The sequence below is a fragment of the Trachurus trachurus genome (assembly GCF_905171665.1).
Source record: "Trachurus trachurus genome assembly, chromosome: 5".
NCBI classification, from domain to species: domain Eukaryota; kingdom Metazoa; phylum Chordata; class Actinopteri; order Carangiformes; family Carangidae; genus Trachurus; species Trachurus trachurus.
The window spans coordinates 24579468-24598049 of NC_139896.1; the positions used below are offsets into that span (position 1 = coordinate 24579468).

At 43.4% G+C, this 18582-nt stretch overlaps 1 protein-coding gene across 2 annotated transcripts; it reads left to right on the top strand.

The window, feature by feature from the left end:
• Positions 1-425: 425 nt before the first annotated feature.
• On the top strand, positions 426-18114 carry ippk (inositol 1,3,4,5,6-pentakisphosphate 2-kinase). 2 transcript variants are annotated; one of them, XM_083971391.1, is made up of 14 exons: positions 426-654; positions 2923-2982; positions 6276-6371; positions 7691-7757; positions 8139-8257; positions 8611-8700; positions 9041-9099; positions 9345-9417; positions 10424-10576; positions 10737-10857; positions 12095-12230; positions 12328-12430; positions 13672-13763; positions 13888-18114. In XM_083971391.1, exons 1-14 carry the CDS (start codon positions 574-576, stop codon positions 14138-14140), a joined length of 1503 nt encoding a protein of 500 aa, XP_083827517.1. In that variant the 5' UTR covers positions 426-573; the 3' UTR covers positions 14141-18114. The 2 variants fall into 2 exon arrangements, with proteins under 2 accessions (XP_083827517.1, XP_083827518.1); XM_083971392.1 differs by having other exon boundaries at positions 12331-12430.
• The last annotated feature ends 468 nt before the right edge of the window (positions 18115-18582 follow it).

Sequence of the window (18582 nt, forward strand, 5' to 3'; positions counted from 1 at the left end):
GGAGATTACCAAAATTACCAAAGGAAAAGTTATTTAAAATAAAAACAATGAATCAATTAAAAAAAAAAAACATGTAAATAAAGAGAAGGTAGAGAGGTTGAAATAATCACAAACTGTCCACTCCAAAAGAAAAGATACCGGTGCATGACATGGAAAAAATGTAAGCGATATGAAGGATCTAGCCACAGCCTTGACACATTCTGGGTTTTCCAAGATAAAAAGCAAGAATCCGATGGAGGGCCAGGTCAGATAATATCTTCGGTTATATAATATTTTCTATTAATTAATTACGAATTTACTCGGTTGAATAACGTAATCCATTTTTTCTTCACCAAGTGTTTTAGTGCTCTAAAACTCAACCGGGACTTTTATTTTGAAGCCCTGAACGGAAGTAGTATTTTGGTAGGCGGCTCGGATGTCCGGGGCCAGGCGGCAGCAGCGGTAGTCCGTGCTGTGGTACGTCTGATTGAAAAACTGCCTGTCGTACCAGTCGGGAGTTACTTGTCTGCCGCCGTGCTGTCGTGTGCCGCTGTCTGGCCGTTACCGGGAGCTCGGCTTGTCGTCGTCGGCGTGATGGAGCTGGACAAAATGGACGAAAACGACTGGAAGTATCACGGAGAAGGAAACAAGAGCCTGGTGGTGTCACACGTACAGGTGAGTCGGCTAAGGCTAACACGGAGAGAGTCACCACATCCAGGGGGACACAAGTGGTCCGAGGCACGCCTTTCTGACACCGAATAAAAGCTCCAGCTCCGCGGTACTGTCGCTGGAAACTTTGTGACAGATCTCTGGTGAATTTGACTAAAGAGGGAAAAGGCAGCTGCCAGGGTTTTATTTATTTACCGTCGGTACCGTCAGCTGCTGCTGCTGCTGTGTGTCCGCTACTTTAGCACAGCCTGCTAACCAGCAGCAGCCAAGAGTTCATGTTAGTCAACCTCATGAAAAACATTGTCACACGGTAGAAACAGCTCTTAAAAACACACAAATGCTCGGAAATAACCCGTTTATTTACTCCCACGTAGAGTCACACGCTGACCGTGAGGTTTTAACTTATTAGACACAATTTCCCGAGGGGCTAACGGGAGCTATGTAGCCGTTAGCCGGTTTCCCCTCATCCGGGCGAGAGGCGCCGCGCCGGGCTGAAGTCAAGTCTCCTCCGAGGTTACCCCCTCCTCCTCCTCCTCCTCACAGGTTAATCTGTGCAGCTGTCAGACGCCGGGCTGACCCGGGCAGGACAGGGAGGTACGCTAACCCGATGATGGGAAAGTCTCAGAGCCACGGGACCGGTCTGGTCATGTTGTTATTGAGCAACAGTCGTGAGAGCGACGAGGGCATGGCAGCGCATCAGCGGTGTTGTAACCGGCCGGGCAAAGGACTCAACCATGTAACGGTCACATTATTGTGTTTTAAGGGCCGGGTTTGGTTCAGGTGTTTTGTTTGAGCTGCAATGATTAGTCAATTAGTCTGAAAGATTATAAACTGTCAATTATTTCCAGAGCTGGTTAATCGTTTCAGACAGTTTCCAAGCTGTGATGCCAAATATTTCCTGGTTCCAGCCTCTGGGAGAGCCAGATGTGATGTGCTGCTTGTAATCATACATGACAGTGAATTGAATATCTTAAAAAGTTTTGGACTGGTGGCTGGACAAAACGAGCATCTTGAACAAATCACCCAAGGCTCGGAGAAAATGTTAGAAAGTAAAAGGTAATGAAGCAGCTATGCTCCAGCTCTCTTCCCATCTCCAAAAAAGGGAAAATGTGGAACTTTATAATGACCAGGTTACTGTGTGTAAACTCTTTGTGTGGTCTCTTGCATAACCTGTTTTTTTTTTAACAATCCCGTCCATGTGTACACACTTCAAGCAAACACTACTTTCTTTTTTGACTTGACTTTACTACACCAGTGAATAATTGGGAGATGTCACCCTCTGCATTCTTTCAAATTTCATTGTATTTTCTTCCTCCAAAATTCTAATTATTATACTTGTGGTTGCCATTGTCTATTTATGTGTGAAATTTACAAACCTCAATTATGTCAGGTCTCAGGAACTGGTTTAAAATCAAACAGGTTAAAGCATATTTGGAGAAGATGAAGAAAGAGTGATGTTAAAATCGCCTAAACAATTGGATTTGTGTGAATACTTTCACCTTGACCCCACTCAGGATCTGATCCTCTCCATCACTGGTCTTTTTCACTTTTTGTGGTTGTGCATTACTCTCAGACCTGAACATTTTGCTGCAACTCACCCATAACCCGAATCACTTCACTGGATGTGCTTGGATACAAAGGAAACAACATGCACCTGTATGAAAAGCCATGAAATATCAGGGCACGTCTGCATAATACATTCCTGCTATAAGGAAAAAACAGATGCTCTTTGGCGGAAATTCATTGAGAACATTTCTTCCTCTTTGGTTGTCTTGGCAGCGCCTTTCCTGGTGCATTGTGCTGATTACAATACAACAGCACCGCTTCGCAGAACGTCGTGATAGAAGTTGGAAATGGCAGAAATTCATGAAGAACCTTAATTTTGTGAAAGCTGGCACGACATCGCATCTTAAATTTCTGTGTTTTCTTGTGGGTGCGATATCATACTGCAGTAATCTCCTGATCTATCTCAAGTACATGGTGTACCCTACTGCTGACAGAAGTAGTCATAGTGGTGTGTGTGTACCATGTAGAAAACTTGGTTTGAATGTTTTTTAGACAAACGGAGGCCCTTGTCCTAAGTCAGAGTGACACAAATATTATTAGACCAACAGTGTTTTCAGTCAGATTTTCCCTGACTCACCCTGGCAGAATGGGTTTGCTGTTACTGTGGAAAAAATGATCAGTATTCTCAGTTTACCTGAAGTCTCTGCTTAGTTGAGTCCCACGTTTTAATGAGACTCCACTGATCTGTTGTCTGTTCTCTTCCTGCAGATTTCTAGAGTTCTTCGTCTGCTCAAGTACCCAGCAGAGGACTCTGAAAACCCACCACAGGTAAATATGAGTCTCGTTTGTGTGTTTGTGTTCAGCAACTTTCTCCCACACACTACCTGAACTTTCTAGACATTTCCCAAAAGAGCTGCTTCTATATGTGAATTCATTCAGATTCATTTGAATCTAACACAAAACTGACTGAACCCTGCAAACGTGAAGTCTGCCGTGTGAGTTGTCATCGTCCGGAGAGCTCATAGCGAACTCGGGGTCTTGTTGGTGACATGTCTGTCATTCCTCCTACGCACTCCACCCAGGTGCCACACCTCGCCTGAAATAAATAGACTATTTCCAGTGGGTGAGAACATGACTTATATGGACGACCTCTGGTGGTCTACTGTGTGTGTGTGTGTGTGTGTGAAAGGTCAAGTCTGCACAGTATCCACACCTGATTTTTCCCTCAGATATTGTACATATGGGTTTATATGGGAAACAACGTTTGCATTAACTTAGGCTTATTGACCATGACAGACACAGTGCAAGGTTGATTTTGACTGGCGCTAATTATAAACTTCCTCCAGATGGGCTGTCATTAGTTTGATAATTGATGTTCAGTTTTAGGGCAGTGTCGCGATCAATCCTATCAGAGCTTCTACCAGTCTGCTAAATATTGTTTACATTTTGCCTGTAGCTGTTGTACAGGAAGTATCTGTCCATCAGAGTACCATTTATAGAGTAGCATGAGAGCAGGGAGTTGGTCTGTGTATGCTGTGGTTATGTGGTGTGTGTCTTAACCATGAGGCTACTAGATGGTCCCAACGTGTTGAGAGTCTGACATCTCAATGTTTTTGTACTGCAGTTTATGCAGTTATTTGTTCAGCAGTCCTGTTAGAAAGTGACTGAACATTATCAACTGTGTTTTGTGGCTAACTTGAGTTCACTCATCTTCAACCACTGAACACATCTTCCATCTCATCTCCCTGCCAGGGGCAACTTTTTTTGTTTTTTTCTTGCCTTCCAGATAAGTTTACAGCATAAAGCTGCTTTTCTTTTTTTTCTTTCTTTCTTCTGTGTATGATTGCGTGGATGCAGCCGTCTTTCGCAGGCGAAACGTTATCTGAATTGTCAATTAGTCAATGAACAGAATTGATCTGGGGTCAGTGTTTATCGGGTGTGTACTACCCTGTTTAATCAATGGTGTGAGCTCAGAGCTACTGTTTTGACAGGGCAGACTTTATCCAGAGTAATATATGTAATCATACAAATCACACAGTGGTTGTCACTGGGTAAACACTGAATTTAAATAAAAACGACAATAACGGAAACAAAGCAGAGTAAGTTATGTGACCAAAAATGCAAAATATTTTAATTCTGAGCTGTAGAGATGAAGTGTCATACTCTGAATAGCTGAGACTTAAACCATAACATTATGTAACAAATGAAAAAGCCTAAGATGACTCACACAACGTAACAAGTCATAACTGTGTCTTTGTCAAACCATCAAACACCTGCATATGTTTATTTGAGGTACACACCTTTTTATTTAATCAGACAACTCAACCACATCCAACTAAACATGTAACGTCTTCATGGCTGCACACACTGCTCACATGCTGAATGTGAACATTGTGTTGAACTGGTTTCACACTCAGTCACTCAGATGTCGACAGGACAAGACAAGATTGATGGCCAAAGTGAGAACGAGAACTGTCAGACCTAATGATGACGACCGAGGCTGAGGAGAAAGTTACATAAAGTGTAGGTGAGGTCTAAGCTCTGGCTCATACCTGTTAGCACGGCCGTGGTGGTGCAAACATCATGATAGTGCCGCGGATAGTGTAATGGCTCAGTGCAATAGCACAAGGCTCCCTTTACTAAGAGCCCAGTTCATTGTCAGTGGATCTTACATCCTGGTTGGATTAGAAACCTGAAGGGACAGTTCCTGATCACTGATGCACCCTTCCCCCAAAATTCAAATATACTGGTTTTTCGTCTGCTGCTATCACTCAGCGTTTCATTGAGGACTTTGAATTTCAGCACTAACAGACAATGGCTAAATCAGAGTCATGAGTAATGTTTTCCGACATAGCTGAGTGTTATTTTGATGTTTTATTTGTAGACTCAGAAGCAAAACAAATCAGTATTTACTCTTGTAATAAGTGGGAGGTTATCTTAAACCAGGGCCCACTTCACAAAGCAGCATTAATCTCCTATGGTTTCCTGCTTGATTTTCTCAGAAAGAGTTACTTAATTGCCTAACATGACTTACACCAAGGTTTCATTATGCAGCACTGAACCTTCACTTGTATGCTTTGGTTAAAAGCATCTGAGAGGTTATGGAAATTGCCTCTTTATCAGGCAGTGGCACACTTGTTAATGCAGTCTGACACAACAGTCCTGCAAGAAACCAGTGGGCACTTGTCTTTTTATTAAAGCAACTACAAGAACTTTTAACTGGGTATGCAAAGGTCTCACGTTTCTGCTGATGTCTCTGTATGACCTACAACAGCAAATTAAGCCATCGGGGGGAAGATTACCTATTTTTTAATAGTGTAACTCTATACCTTCGGGAAGCAGCGGGTTGGTCCACTGGATGAAACGATTTATGGCATTCAGAGGCGGCACGCGCGAGCCAGATAAGCGTCTTTACGACAATACGCGCCAGAGCTCATGGGAAATGCAGTCTTCAATCCAGCAAAACACTACCGCTTTTGTCCACAGGCGTCGCCAAAGTCAATGCCAAAATGAATGTTGTTTGTAGATGCTTTAAAGCTAAAACTTCATGCTGCTGTTGAAAAAAAAAAGACAAAACAACCGTTCCAGCTAACATCGCAGTTGCATATCCCAATATCTGTCACACAGTATTGTGCAGCCCAGGTTTGATAGCATTGATATCAAATTCAGTTTCAAATCCACTTAATTGAAAACTAAAGCATCATAAAGGTGTCATTGCTAATAGTTTTTTTAGTAGTAGGTTCATGTTCACAACCTGAAGAGACATTTCATTTTCAGATGATTAACTTTAAACGTGGCCGTGTTTCTTTGACCCCTTTTCACTCATTAGCTCATTTTATCTGAAGATGACCGACGTCTTTATCCTTTAATCCTGTCTACAAAGCTCTGACTGTTAATGTCGCCATGGAAACACCTGTCTTGAGCACAACAGAAGACCTGTTCACCCAAACAAATCGGTCAGATGGAGACCGGCTCTGTGAGGCCTGTTACCCACAGTCACATGTTGGTTCTTACTACGTACAGTGAAGACAGATGTTCTCCACTGCTCTATCAAGTCTCAGAGCAGCTTTGTGTTTACCTGTGTGTGTGTGTGTGTGTGTGTTTGTGTGTTTGTCCTCCAGACAGCAGAGCAGGCGTTCAGGCAGATCCAGAACATTGTCGACTTCAGCTCCAACGTCATGAGCAGCCTCCTGGGAGAAAAGTTCATCCACAGTGGGGTGAGACACTCTCTGCTGTCACGTCATGTGTTTGTTTTCATTTGTTAATCACTCTTGTCTTTTTGAAGTTAGATCTTTTTTCATACCACACCTCACCTATGATTTTAATTGATTTTACCCCTTAAAAACACAAAAGACATAAAAACACAAACTACAAAAGAAGCAAATTAAGTAAGTTTGAAGCTCAGTAGCTCGTACCAGGGGTTGATCGTCCTTTTTAAGCTGTTTATACGACACCATATCTCTGACCCCTTCTTCTCATACAGGCCTTAGTAGAAAACAACTCTGATCATGTTTAGCTGCCTGTCGCAGTAGTTTTAGAGCTTCTGCCGTCCTCTTCACAGTGCTACAGGCTCCTCAGGCCCACTCAGCTGCTGCTTCTGTCTGAGGGTAAATCAAGCTGCTGCTTTTAGTTGACTTTACAGACTCTACAGTGGACAGTGGTTTGCTCGAGACCACATTAATAGAGGAGCACAGTGATTCAGCTTTGAATAATGTTGTTCGACTTATGATGGGCAGTTAACAAAAATCAAAATGAAAAGCTGAAATACTTTTTCAAAAAATGAAACAAAAACCACAAGCACATGACAAAAAAAAAATCAAAAGCTGAAATACTATTTCAAAAAATGAAACAAAAACCACAAGCACATGACAAAAAAAAAACATAAGTTTGGAACATAAGATTGGAGTGTGTATGTGACTCCACAAACAACAGTTTTTCTTTTGAATGGTACAGAAGCCAAAAATGATGAAAAACTCAGGAGTGTTGTTGCTGCTACTGTTCCACTTTATCTGGTTTTGTCCAGTTGCTGATAAAACTTTGTGAACTGGCGTTGCTGCTATAGATTCTTGAGTCCCAACCAGCGTGACATCTGCAACAAAATCAGTGATTAGGACTAATTTTACCAACAATGTTGAAAATCCAGGGGTGATGATTCATTCACAGCCAGGTGGTGAACCAGTTTTCTAGTGACATATTTAGAAAAACGGCGAATTACACTGTTTAAGCCTGGAGGGTTTTAGCAAATAAACAACATTCTCAACATTCTCAGATGGCGACTAATGGAGCTGGAAGTTGGATTTAACAGCTGAGTTTTCCTGACATGATTTAGAGCAGGATCACTAACACGCGGTCTAGTGGATGTAAATGTGGACGCCACTTTAGTCACATAGTAATAAATCTGTCATAAGCACATTATTCAGTGACTTATATTATGGCTACTGCAGTCATTGGTATTTGTCAATAAGTGGGGTGTTTTATTAAAGCTACTGGCAGACATGTTTCCTTCACACACTGAATGACTATTTCCTCTTTTCAGGAAGTTGTCAAACTGCCGCTAGAGTTCGTACGACAGCTGTCAATCAAAGTTCAACATCAAAGACCAGGTAAGAAAGTTTAAATTGGTTTCTGACATCTGTGAAATGATTAATTTGACATTTTGGAAATATGTTGAATGGCTTTTTAGTCAAGAATTAGATAAATGGATCAATGCCACTTTCATGGCTATGCGGTAAATATGAAACTACAACCTGCACATAGTGCTTCACATAAGTAAAATGATTAAAGGTGCTGGCAGAAAAGCAGTGGAGGAAAAACACAAACAAACAATATAATACTGGCAACAGAAAGGTATCAATGGATCACACAGGGCGAGACACAGGTCAGTCCTCAGCTCAGATAGTCCAGACGTGCTGCTCTCCCAGACATATTGACCTGGAGAAGCAACAAACTCTAACCTTCTTCCTTTGTGTGTCTGTGTGCGCCAGCATGGCGCTGTAATAAAGTGATGGACATCTACAGCGGCTGTGCTCTCTGTCTGCCCAACCTGACATGTCCAGTCCTTCACCAGCCAACACACACTCCTCCACTTTGCATCGAGATCAAGGTACGCACACACAAACACACACAACTGTGCACTTACAGGAGGCGGCGATTTTGCTTTCACTAAAAAGTCGAGAAACAAATAATTGTATAAATAATTGTATAAATAATTAACATCAGAGACAACATTCATTTTATAAGTAATTTTCAATCCAGTCACAGCTCAGTGATGAAACTCCACATCTTGCATGTTAAAATGATCCTCTTCCTCCTGATAAGCAGCCACAGCTACAGAAATGTTTCCCTGTGAATGTCATCACTATCTTCCAGAGATACTGAGCTAAAATGAGGAGTCACATGAGCAGGACTGTGTGTGTGTGTTACTCAGCTGCTTTTTTATGTGCGGTGTGTTTTCAGCCTAAATGTGGCTTCCTGCCGTCCTCCAAACATGTCAGCAAAGACATCAAAACCAAAGTGTGCCGCTTCTGCATGCACCAACACTACAAGGTAACTACAAACAAAATAACACAATAATACAGAACAACCACAGTACAACACAAAGACACTCGATCAAAGATCATCTGTGTGGGACAAAAAGCACCACTCTGAAGCATCACTGTACAACCCGACCATCTGGTTTTTTGTAGCCCCACCAAATCCAACAGAGTCGGATGTCTTCCTTTTAGCCGATCCTGTCAAATTTGAGCTGTTATTTGAATGTTTTTGTGCATATTTAATCAGATTATTAGATAAATGTGAGAACTAAAGGAGGCTAGCCTACAACTACAATACAACACAAAACTACTTTTCAACCACAGAACTACAAACTCTGTCTCTCTCTGTCCAGGTGGCCAATGGGAAGTGGAAGAGACGCAGTCTGTACTGTCCTCTGGACCTGTTCTCAGGGTGAGACCACTGCTTCTAATCTTCTTTCTTCTAATGCATGTTGAGCGGTCTGGTGCAGCAGGACATCTTCTAGCTGAGACAACACAGGAGTTAAACACCTTTCACTAGAATGCAAATCACCACATTGACACTTGTCTTCTCTGCTGCTGCGGGCTCCACAGTGCAGATTGAAGGACTGATAACGCAGCTGTTTGACTGTGCTGCTGCAGAACCTGACTTTTCCTGCTCTCTCTTGTGTTGCACAGGAACAGACAGAGAATGCACTTTGCCATCAGGCACCTGATAGAAGAACCTCAGAACAACTTCAAAATCTTCAAGGTGAGACGCAACCGCAACCACAACCACACCTCTCTGTGTGTGTCATAAATCCAACACTGCACTTTGTGTTGCTTGTGTCACAACATCCAGCTCCATTAGCTACAACACAACAACTTGGTTGGTTCACATTCACAGTTTATCAGTGTCTGGTACGTGCTAACCAACCTGCCTACTCTCAGGAGTAAAAAAAAAAGGAAATGTTGTTCATAAAATGTGCTGTCGGTTATTTGACTGCTGCACTGCATGAAAACACTGCTGAAGGAGACTGTTGTTGATGATTGTATAAAGAAACCTGTGATGAGCTGACGTAGATGAAAAACTGTGGTAAAGTAGCGTTCAGAGCAGCCTGAGCTGCTTTGTTTGATGGGCTTGACTTTCACATATGTGAAGCTCATTGTTTTACTCATGGCATCCAACATGACAGGACCCTTTAAGGTTGTTAATTACGTAAATTCCCCTGTTGTTTTACTGTCTGGGGTGGGAAGGCCCCCTCGCTTTACAAGATATCAATTCTCTGTCAAATTGCTGTCTGACTTTGATCATTGTGGTAATTCTGGTTTTTCAGAGTGGGTGTTTTCAAATATGTGAGATTTCTCTGAACAATTGATGCACCCAACAAAACCAAAGCAGATGGAAAAAAAAGAAAAAAAGAGCATCTCTGAGCAGAGTGGTCAAACAATGATATGAGCAAAGAGCCTGAATGCAAAGGGCTGCAGCGTTACGGTGCGCTGAGGTAATATTTATGACAGTGTGAAGGTATGAGGAGTATTTCTATGACTGTGAGATGGAGAGTTTGAGCCAAGACTAAACCAGATTTATCTGCACTTCTTCTGTGTTTCGTTAAACCCTCCGGTTCCTGCCTCTTCACGCTGTTTCAGAACCAAGTGTTTAGAAAAATAAATAAATCCACCAATGTTAGATAATTATCCTTTGAGGTTTGATGATGTCACCTTTCACGGCCGACACCCACGCTGAGCACCACAGTGAGACCTGTCTGTGTTTTCAGGGTGGTCAGTGTATTTACAGCAGCAAGGAGGGGAGCGACGACTCGTTGGACCTGAACTCTCTGCTGCATCATCTCAGACCGTACTTCATGTATGGAAACAACAGAATTAACAGTCACATGACCGGCAAAGCTGTCCTTAATGACTTCATTCAGGTATGTCCACATAACACTCCAACATGCACAGGTAGATACTGTGCAACATTGTTCTGTGGAGCAGTTCAGCTCGTGTTGCAGTTTCCGGGTGGAGTGCATGTTAACCAGTCTCTGTACTGAATGTGTCAGACACACACTTTGATCAAATGTCTCTGTGCAGGTCCTTGTGAATGCACTGCTGAGCGGTGGAGGAGGAGATGGAGGGCTGGTGACGGACAGACGAGGAGAGGGGCGGAGCTTCTGTGAAGCCAGTCTTTTCAACAAAGAGAGGATTCGCCACGGTCAGAACCCACTAGTGTACCAGGCCATTCTCCTTGAGTCCAGTCAGGTCATTCAGTCCAGTTATAAACTCTGCTCAGCTGCAGCTGAAACTCTCCGTCATGTGCAACTCACTAGTCAAATCACTTGTTTATATAACAAATTACAATCTGGCCTCAGTCTGTACAGCATACAACACTCTCTGTCCTTAAGCCCTCGGATCAGACGAGGAAAAACTCATTAAAAAAGAGGTTGAAACCTCAAAAAGAAAGAGAAGGAATGTGTCCTCTGTCCTGGACAGAGTAGAGCATGTTGGAGATTTACAGTCATACAGAATAAATCAAGATACTGCTTAACTACAATTATCAGACAGAATTATCAAAAATGTACCACTCCTATTAAAGCTGTCCCAATGAATCAGTTGATCGACAGGAAATTAATCAACAATTATTTAAAAAAGAAAAATCTGTTTAAAATTCAGTGTTTAGTTTGTCTTGGTTGGTTGATTCTCTCTTGATTGATTTGATTTTTCTTGACAAAACATGAGTTGGTTGAGAAAACAAATGTTAGTTTGCAGCTCAAATCTTTTTTCCTAGAGTTTTTTTTTTACAGTGTTTGGAGCTGGCGACAGCTGCGCCATCTGAACACAGTTTCTCATATTTGGTTGAAACAGTCACTTGGACTCAAGGAGAAGGTCAAAGGTCATTCTGAATTTCATATGCCAAATCATGCAATTTTAAACAAATAGTAGGATAATAGGATGAAACCAAGTGATTTAACACCCAAAAGGTTGCAAGCCATGTCACTGTGACAATGGTCATAATGTTCTGTAAGCAGACTTACGGCCATTAATCAAGTAGTATCTGAGGAGGTTGGGACCGTATTTCCTGCAACCTTGGCCAGTTTGTGGCCAACGACCGTGAGGCAGCAGTTCTGGTTTTGCTGGTGTGATCAGTCCAACAGATCAGGCTGCTGCCAGTTTGTGTCTTTCCTCTCTGACAAAGAGTTTTCTTGTGCGGCAGCCTCCTTCATAAGTTTGTGGTTTGACAAAAGCACATGACTCTATTCAGCACAAACATTTTGCTCATGACTCAAGAATCTGATTATGTAAATCAGTGAAACTCAAAAGTGGACTGAAAACATTTGTGCATGTTATCGAGACATCTGATACTGAACAGTGTTTTGTCCAGAATCTGAACTGAAGCCATTTGATGAGAAGAGAAATTCTGACTCTTTGTGTGTGTTTGTGTGTGCGTGCAGGCTCTCAGGGTTTACCCAGTGACACCGTTTTGTTCAGGATTCTTCAGACTCAGATGTTGGACACGCTGGATATTGAAGGACTTCATCCTTTGTACCGCCGAGTGGAGCAGCACCTGCAGGACTTCCCCAAGGAGAGGTAGCACTCAGTTTACAAACACACCAGAACAAAACTGTGCAGATTGACCTCAGTGATCATCCGGTCTCTGACCTCACTTCCCGTCTGTGTCTGTCAGAAGCCACCTGCAGATAGACGGGCCGTACAACGAGGCCTTCCTGGAGAAGCTGCAGAAATGTCCGTCAGAGGACGACGGCTCTGTGGAGTACGCTGTCGCCAAGGTGAGGCTGGTTTGAAAATTTCCCCCAATTTAATCCAGTGACACAGAACCGGAAACTGTGTCTAGTCCAAGTTTCCTGCCGTAACATCTCTCCCACAGTGTCGGCTGAATATCTGCTGGAACATTTCAACTCTGCTCAAATCATCAGCACAAACACTGCTTTTCCACCCACCTGTTTTTATCTGAGCACAAAAAAGTGGAGAGTTTTTCACTTGGCTGCAGGAGAAGAGTTGATGTCTTGATAAATGCACAAGACACATTCCTCACATTAATTCTAAGACTATCAAGCTATTATAATACTTTAACATAATTACTCAGTGCCTATAATTTATCACAATTAAGTGCAATTTTGTTATTCGTTCCAAACCTTAAAGGGATATTTTTCCAAATCTTCATTACTGGCCAAAGTGTTGCTCCATGCAAATTTTCCACTGGTTCCATTAAGGTGACAGATATTGTCCAGATACCCTCAGTGGCCTCACTGCATTCGACAGTGATGCATTAAAGACTTTGACTAGTGCTGTTTTTCATTTAACATTTTGTGCCTTCAAAACAAGGCCACACTGTAATTAAAAAGACTCTAGGTTGTAGGTAATAGGTGTGATTACAGTCACACCTGTTGCTTCAACTATTTATTTAGAACATGAGGTGTGTAGTTGGATCTGGTGGGAAAAAGTCTGAACCTGGCTCAAAAATCTTTGTGAATAAAACTTGGGGCTTTCAAACAACATGTTTTTTGTTGTTGAGTCTAGTTCTGTGCTACTGCTAACTCTCGGTTAATGTGGAAAACTAGCACCACCAGCTGTTGATCCCAACAAACCAACTCCTAATGTAAGCCTAATGGTGGATGGATGGAAAATCACATTAATTACGGTAGTATTTTCTTTTGCTGCGAACCCAGTGACTGAGCTGCAGGAAAGAAAAAAGGCTGTGCCTCTGAAAATGAGACAAAGACTGTGTCCATAACAACTTTCTTAGAGAAGGACAAGTATGTGGCCTGTAGAGAACTGCTGGAGCAAACATCCTGCCAGTTTTGGGCAGTGGCTCAATACAGCAACGAGTCCTGAATATTCTCTGGTCTGATGTTGCAGCTCGTCTCCTGCAGACGTCACCATCTGGAGTCTGTTTGTTTGTGAATCGGTCATTGAATGAGGCTCTGAAAACACAGGTCACACTAACAAGGAGCCGACCATGTCTACAGATGTTGGTGGCACATCTAATTGCTGCATGTTTTCGCTTCAGGTTCATCAGTACCGTGCCGCCATGACAGCCAAGGACTGCTCCATCATGGTTGCCCTGGTGCCCAGCTCTGAGAAAGAGGAGGATGATGAAGGGTAAGAGTTTAGTTCTTGATGGTGATGATCAGTCAGAATGAGGAGGACCAACAAAGTTCACTTTCTACAGACAGAGACAGATGTTCAGGTGAATTAAAAACTCCTCCTCCTCCTCCTCCTGCAGTCTGTCCAGTCAGAGGCGGCTCAGAGACTTCCTCTCCTCCAGACCTCCTGCTTTCTCCTACTCGGTCTCCATCTTGGATCTGGACCCCAAGCCGTTCGAAAGCATCCCCCGCCAGCTGTGCCTGGACCAGAAGATCGTCTCCTGCTACCTGAGGACTGGTGGTGCCTTGCCAAAGGGCTCTCTGCCTCCGCTGCAGGGCATCTTCTCAGCTGCAGAGAGGGAGGACTGCACGCTGCTCTTCCACCCCGTGTGAACGCCCTCAGCCAGAGCCGGGCAGCCCCGAGGACGAGGACTAACCGATACCACGCCGATGCCTCAAGCAAAGAGGAGGGGACGCCGTGTTGATCCCAGAGGTCTCGGATCACTTCAGACCAGAGCTGCTTATTCATTCACTGCAGCACGTTCCCCCTCCTCCTCCTCCTCCTCACTCAGCTCATATCGACAGGTATCATCCTCTGGTTCCTGCTACAGCTGCTGCTAGGCAAAAATAAAATCTCCAGGAGGTCGCCACTAAGTCACCAGACGTTCAAACGACTTCCAGGTTATTTTTGTTACTGATTCTAGAGCTTTTGTGACATCGTGGCAGCCCGACTTATCGCTCCCATTCTCCGGAGGTGAATTCTTATCTCACCTGTTTGTTCTGTCGCCATGCGTTCTTATTAGAGAACTTAATTTGCAGGGAGCGTTGCTCTTTCCTCTGGTCACAGACATGGGGATTAAAGGATCGGCTCCTTGTTTATACGCTGCAACAGGTTTATCTGGCTGTAATAATTTTCACCTGGTCATTCCTACCATGAAAAGATCCCTTCATAATGCACTTTCAGTAAAGGTGGGAGACAAAATCCAAAAATGTTCCACATGTGAAATTAACACAAGGCTTCAGCAGTCAGTGTAAGTCACACATATGAAACTGTTTTCTTTTTGAAGTCCTCGTCTCTTTAGTTCAAAAGTCAGCTTCACTGAGCTGCAGTAAAACAGAGGATTTAGTGTTTAGAATAATATAAACTTACAAGTCTGATCCTCAGTATTTCTTACACTCATTCTGACTCTGATGATTATTTTCTGTAACCTTCCACAGTTACATTTGTTTAGTATGAATCTGTGCCCTGTAAGTTTTTCCTTTGCTGTGGAGGGAAAGAGGGAACTTATTACTAAAAAGAATGAAATTTAACAAGATGTCCTTAAATGTGTGTGGAGCTGAAGCCTCATATAAACTCTAGAGTGAAATCTAACACAGAATGAGGACTGTGGACTTTGTCCCGCATCAAGACCAGGTCTCTTTATGGACAGTATGAACAGGGTGGATGATTACAGCCAGAGAAACAAACTGTCTCTGTGTTCACACTGAGTGTTCTTATTAGACAGACAGACTCGTCTCTTTCCTTCAACCTCATGAAGGATGAATGATGCGGTAGTTGGTGGCAACAGTCTCTGACTCTTGTTCTCCATGGCAACGCTTTTTACAAGCAGACTAAAAGAAGTGATGGAGAGAAAAACGGCTGCCGGGCTGTGACGTGCCGTATGTATGATGTCATTTCCTGAATGTACGGAGGGAAGGTGGTGGGAGTAGGATGTCTATCCAGGTTGTCCGTTGACGCGTCGCTACGGTAACGGGAGCACTGGTTATCGAGTTATTACCAGACAGTCTCAGCAACTGGATGAGATGGTTGTTGTGCCTGTAATTTGATGTCAGAGGTTTTCAGTCCAACTCATCATACTGATCAACTCGCAATTAACAAGAATAAAGGCTGTAATGATTAGTTGATCGGAAGGAAATTAAGCGGCGACAATTTTTATGATCTAATAATCGTTTCATTTTTTCTACTAAAAATGTGTTGGTTTGAGTTTTTCCTCGTCACATTTGACGGCTTGTTAAATCTTTTAGTTTGTGGACAGAAAACCGAAGGGCTCCAAGAAAATGTGTGTGGACCGTTGACAGAGGGAAAAGTCGGTGCCATTAAAGGGTCAGTTTAACCAACTAAGATTCTTCCACACTGTGAAATCTGTCCAGATAGTTTAGTCTTTGTTCGTCATCTCTCCCTCCAGCCTGAAACACTGGAGTCTGTGATGTTGGACTTACATTTTCAGCAACAACTTCTCTTTTCAGAGACACCATCTCTGGATGATCCACCAAAACACGCAGGGGACATCCTGGTTGAATAGTTTTTTCTTTTCAATTTCAATGCCACTGTAAATCTAACTCCTCTCACCTGATCTGTGTTTGGATGGAGGAGGCATTCAACTGCTCCGGGCATTTATCAGCCCTATGATCCAGTGCAGCAGCTCTGTGTTGATGTTGAGGTGTTGATTCAGTCAGCATGAAAACAAAAAGTGTTTCTTTGACTTCATCTATGTGTCTGTGAGGCTGGATAATGGGAACACACACAGCTCTGTTTATTGCAGTGCAGTTAAAAAACAAAACCTGGATATAATGACCTTCATGGTTCATCACAGGGCTGCTGTAGTGAACCTGGTGTTTAGATTTCATTTACTTGAGTAAACTGACCCTTTAAACTGGGACGTCGTGACAGAGCAGCTTTCGAATGTTTGTGCCTTTTGTAGATTAGTAGATTCAATCACGTTTCAGTGAAGTTAAGTCTGAAGTTTCCTCTTTGAAGAAGCTGCTGATCGAAGCCGTGGTTACGGTCCGACTCGGCCCCTGGAGGATTTTTGTCCTGCTCAGTTGAAACCATAAATTCAAGCGCGAGTTCAAGTCCCACAAGCTATGAATTCACAGTCAGACAATAGAAACACTGATGCACAATGGGAAGGTCGTTATGGTAACGATGTGGCATCACATCGCCAGATTACAAACTGCAGCATCACCTTCAATTAGAGTCTAATGAGTTTTCGACCGTTATCCTCACAGTGGCAGGACGTCCCTGTCTGTCAAAGTGAAGTGGGTGTTTATCAGAACAGGGACAGTGTGTGACTCACCACAGCAAGGGCTTCTGGGTAACAGAGAGCCCGGCTTCTTGCTGCTGCTCCGCTGGTTTTTCGTGCCATAACAGGCTTTGTTGTGTGTTTGTCTGTGCCTAAATGTTCTGGTAGGACTGGATGATGGGGTGTGGTTGTGTGTGTGTGTGTGTGTGTGTGTGTGTGTGTGTGTGTGTGCGTGTGTGTGGGAAACTCACTTTGTTACAGGTTGCATTCACAGCCGAGATCTGTGCCGCTGTGGACGCAGCCGTGAACGCTCAGTACCTCCAGCACATGATGATGATCCGACCGAAGCTCGATGTGTTGAGGGCGCTGCCAGCTTTCTGAGGACGGTGACGTCACCGGTCAGCCGACAGGTGTGGACCGGAGTTGTCATCGACAACGTCAAGGACACACACACACGCGTTGAGACGTCATCGTCCTCTTAAACCAGCAGCGCTCCGAGAGGCTTCACAGAAACTGGTAACACTTGACCTCAGTTCCTCTGTTTACGGGGTTCACTCTCCAGCCTCCCTCAGCCAATCAAACGTCTGGAAACAAATCGCACTACAAGACTAAAAAAATCTCAGATGACAAAAAAAATCCTTCACACTCCATTTTGCTCCCAGCGTCAGGCGTGTTTTCTGGAAACACGATGCCGGCTGATGATGGTCGTCCGGAGCAGGGCGACGTGGTTCTGTTCAGTCTAAACACTACAAAGGTTAAAATCCATTGATCTCATTAATCTGAAGAACAACAGAGTTTTACCTTTGATCTATCACATCGCCCCCCCTCCCCCATTCTGTCTGCTGGCGGCGTGAAGGGCTGGAGAGTGAACAGCAGTGAACTGAACAAAGACGCGACGGGCAGCACGGCGAGGCGAGGCAGCAGAGGCTCATGGGAGTGGGGAGGAAGGAGGGTGGCATCTGTCTCAAGCTGTTAGAGGTCTGGACACAGGTTAATGTCATGTCATTCGTTGTCATGAAGACGTTTCCATCCCGGCTGTAAAACGGTTGAGACACAGCTGCAGGTTGAGTTTCACATGAGGCTGTGCTCACGTCATGTCGGAGTCGTACAGACAGACGACTTCAGTTACGATTCGATTGATGGCATTAACAGTTTAACACTAAAACCACTGATGCAGCGTTTATCCGCTCTCTATTCGCTTATTCTTCTTTTAGGAACTACAGTATTATTTTGTTGACCAAGTCAAAGAAGAGTTTGTTGTTAGGTCACAACTTTTCTCAGTTTTTTCAAAAACCACTCTTCTGTTGATGAAGGACGTTTAACCTCAATGTGTCAGTCTGGATCAGATCTACATCCGCTCATTGACTTATTCTGACACTTAATCTGTTTAAATGTAAAATTCAAACATAACATTATTCCCCTTTAAGGATCTGTCATTGTGTTAATTTGAAGATTCAAAGCCTGTATCTGAATCTTTGGTGGAGCCACTCTCCCCAAGGTCAAAGGTCACCATGAAGACTGAAACTCTGTGAGGTCGTTTTGTTTTGTTTTTAGAAATCTTTAAAATTCATTTTCAAGATGCAGTGCAACATTTTCTTTTTATCTGAACAAATGAAAAACTTAATGATCCTTTGAGCGACTCTCAAAGATTCAACACGACAGTGAAACTCAAACACATGACGGGGGGGAACTCATGTTTTTGTTGGGTAATTGTGAGAAACCTTTGCCTGGTCCAGACCTCTGTCCTCGCAGAGAGGAAGCGCTTTGACAGGTGAGCTGGGCTCTGATTGGCCGGCTGCCTCCGCCTGCTGC

Excerpts from the sequence above, each read along its gene's own strand:
- ippk (XM_083971391.1), top strand. The coding sequence starts at position 574 with ATGGAGCTGGACAAAATGGACGAAAACGACTGGAAGTATCACGGAGAA. Across the intron at positions 8,701-9,040 it reads GCATGCACCAACACTACAAG|GTGGCCAATGGGAAGTGGAA; the intron begins GTAACTACAAAC and ends CTCTCTGTCCAG. Across the intron at positions 12,231-12,327 it reads CAGGACTTCCCCAAGGAGAG|AAGCCACCTGCAGATAGACG; the intron begins GTAGCACTCAGT and ends TGTGTCTGTCAG.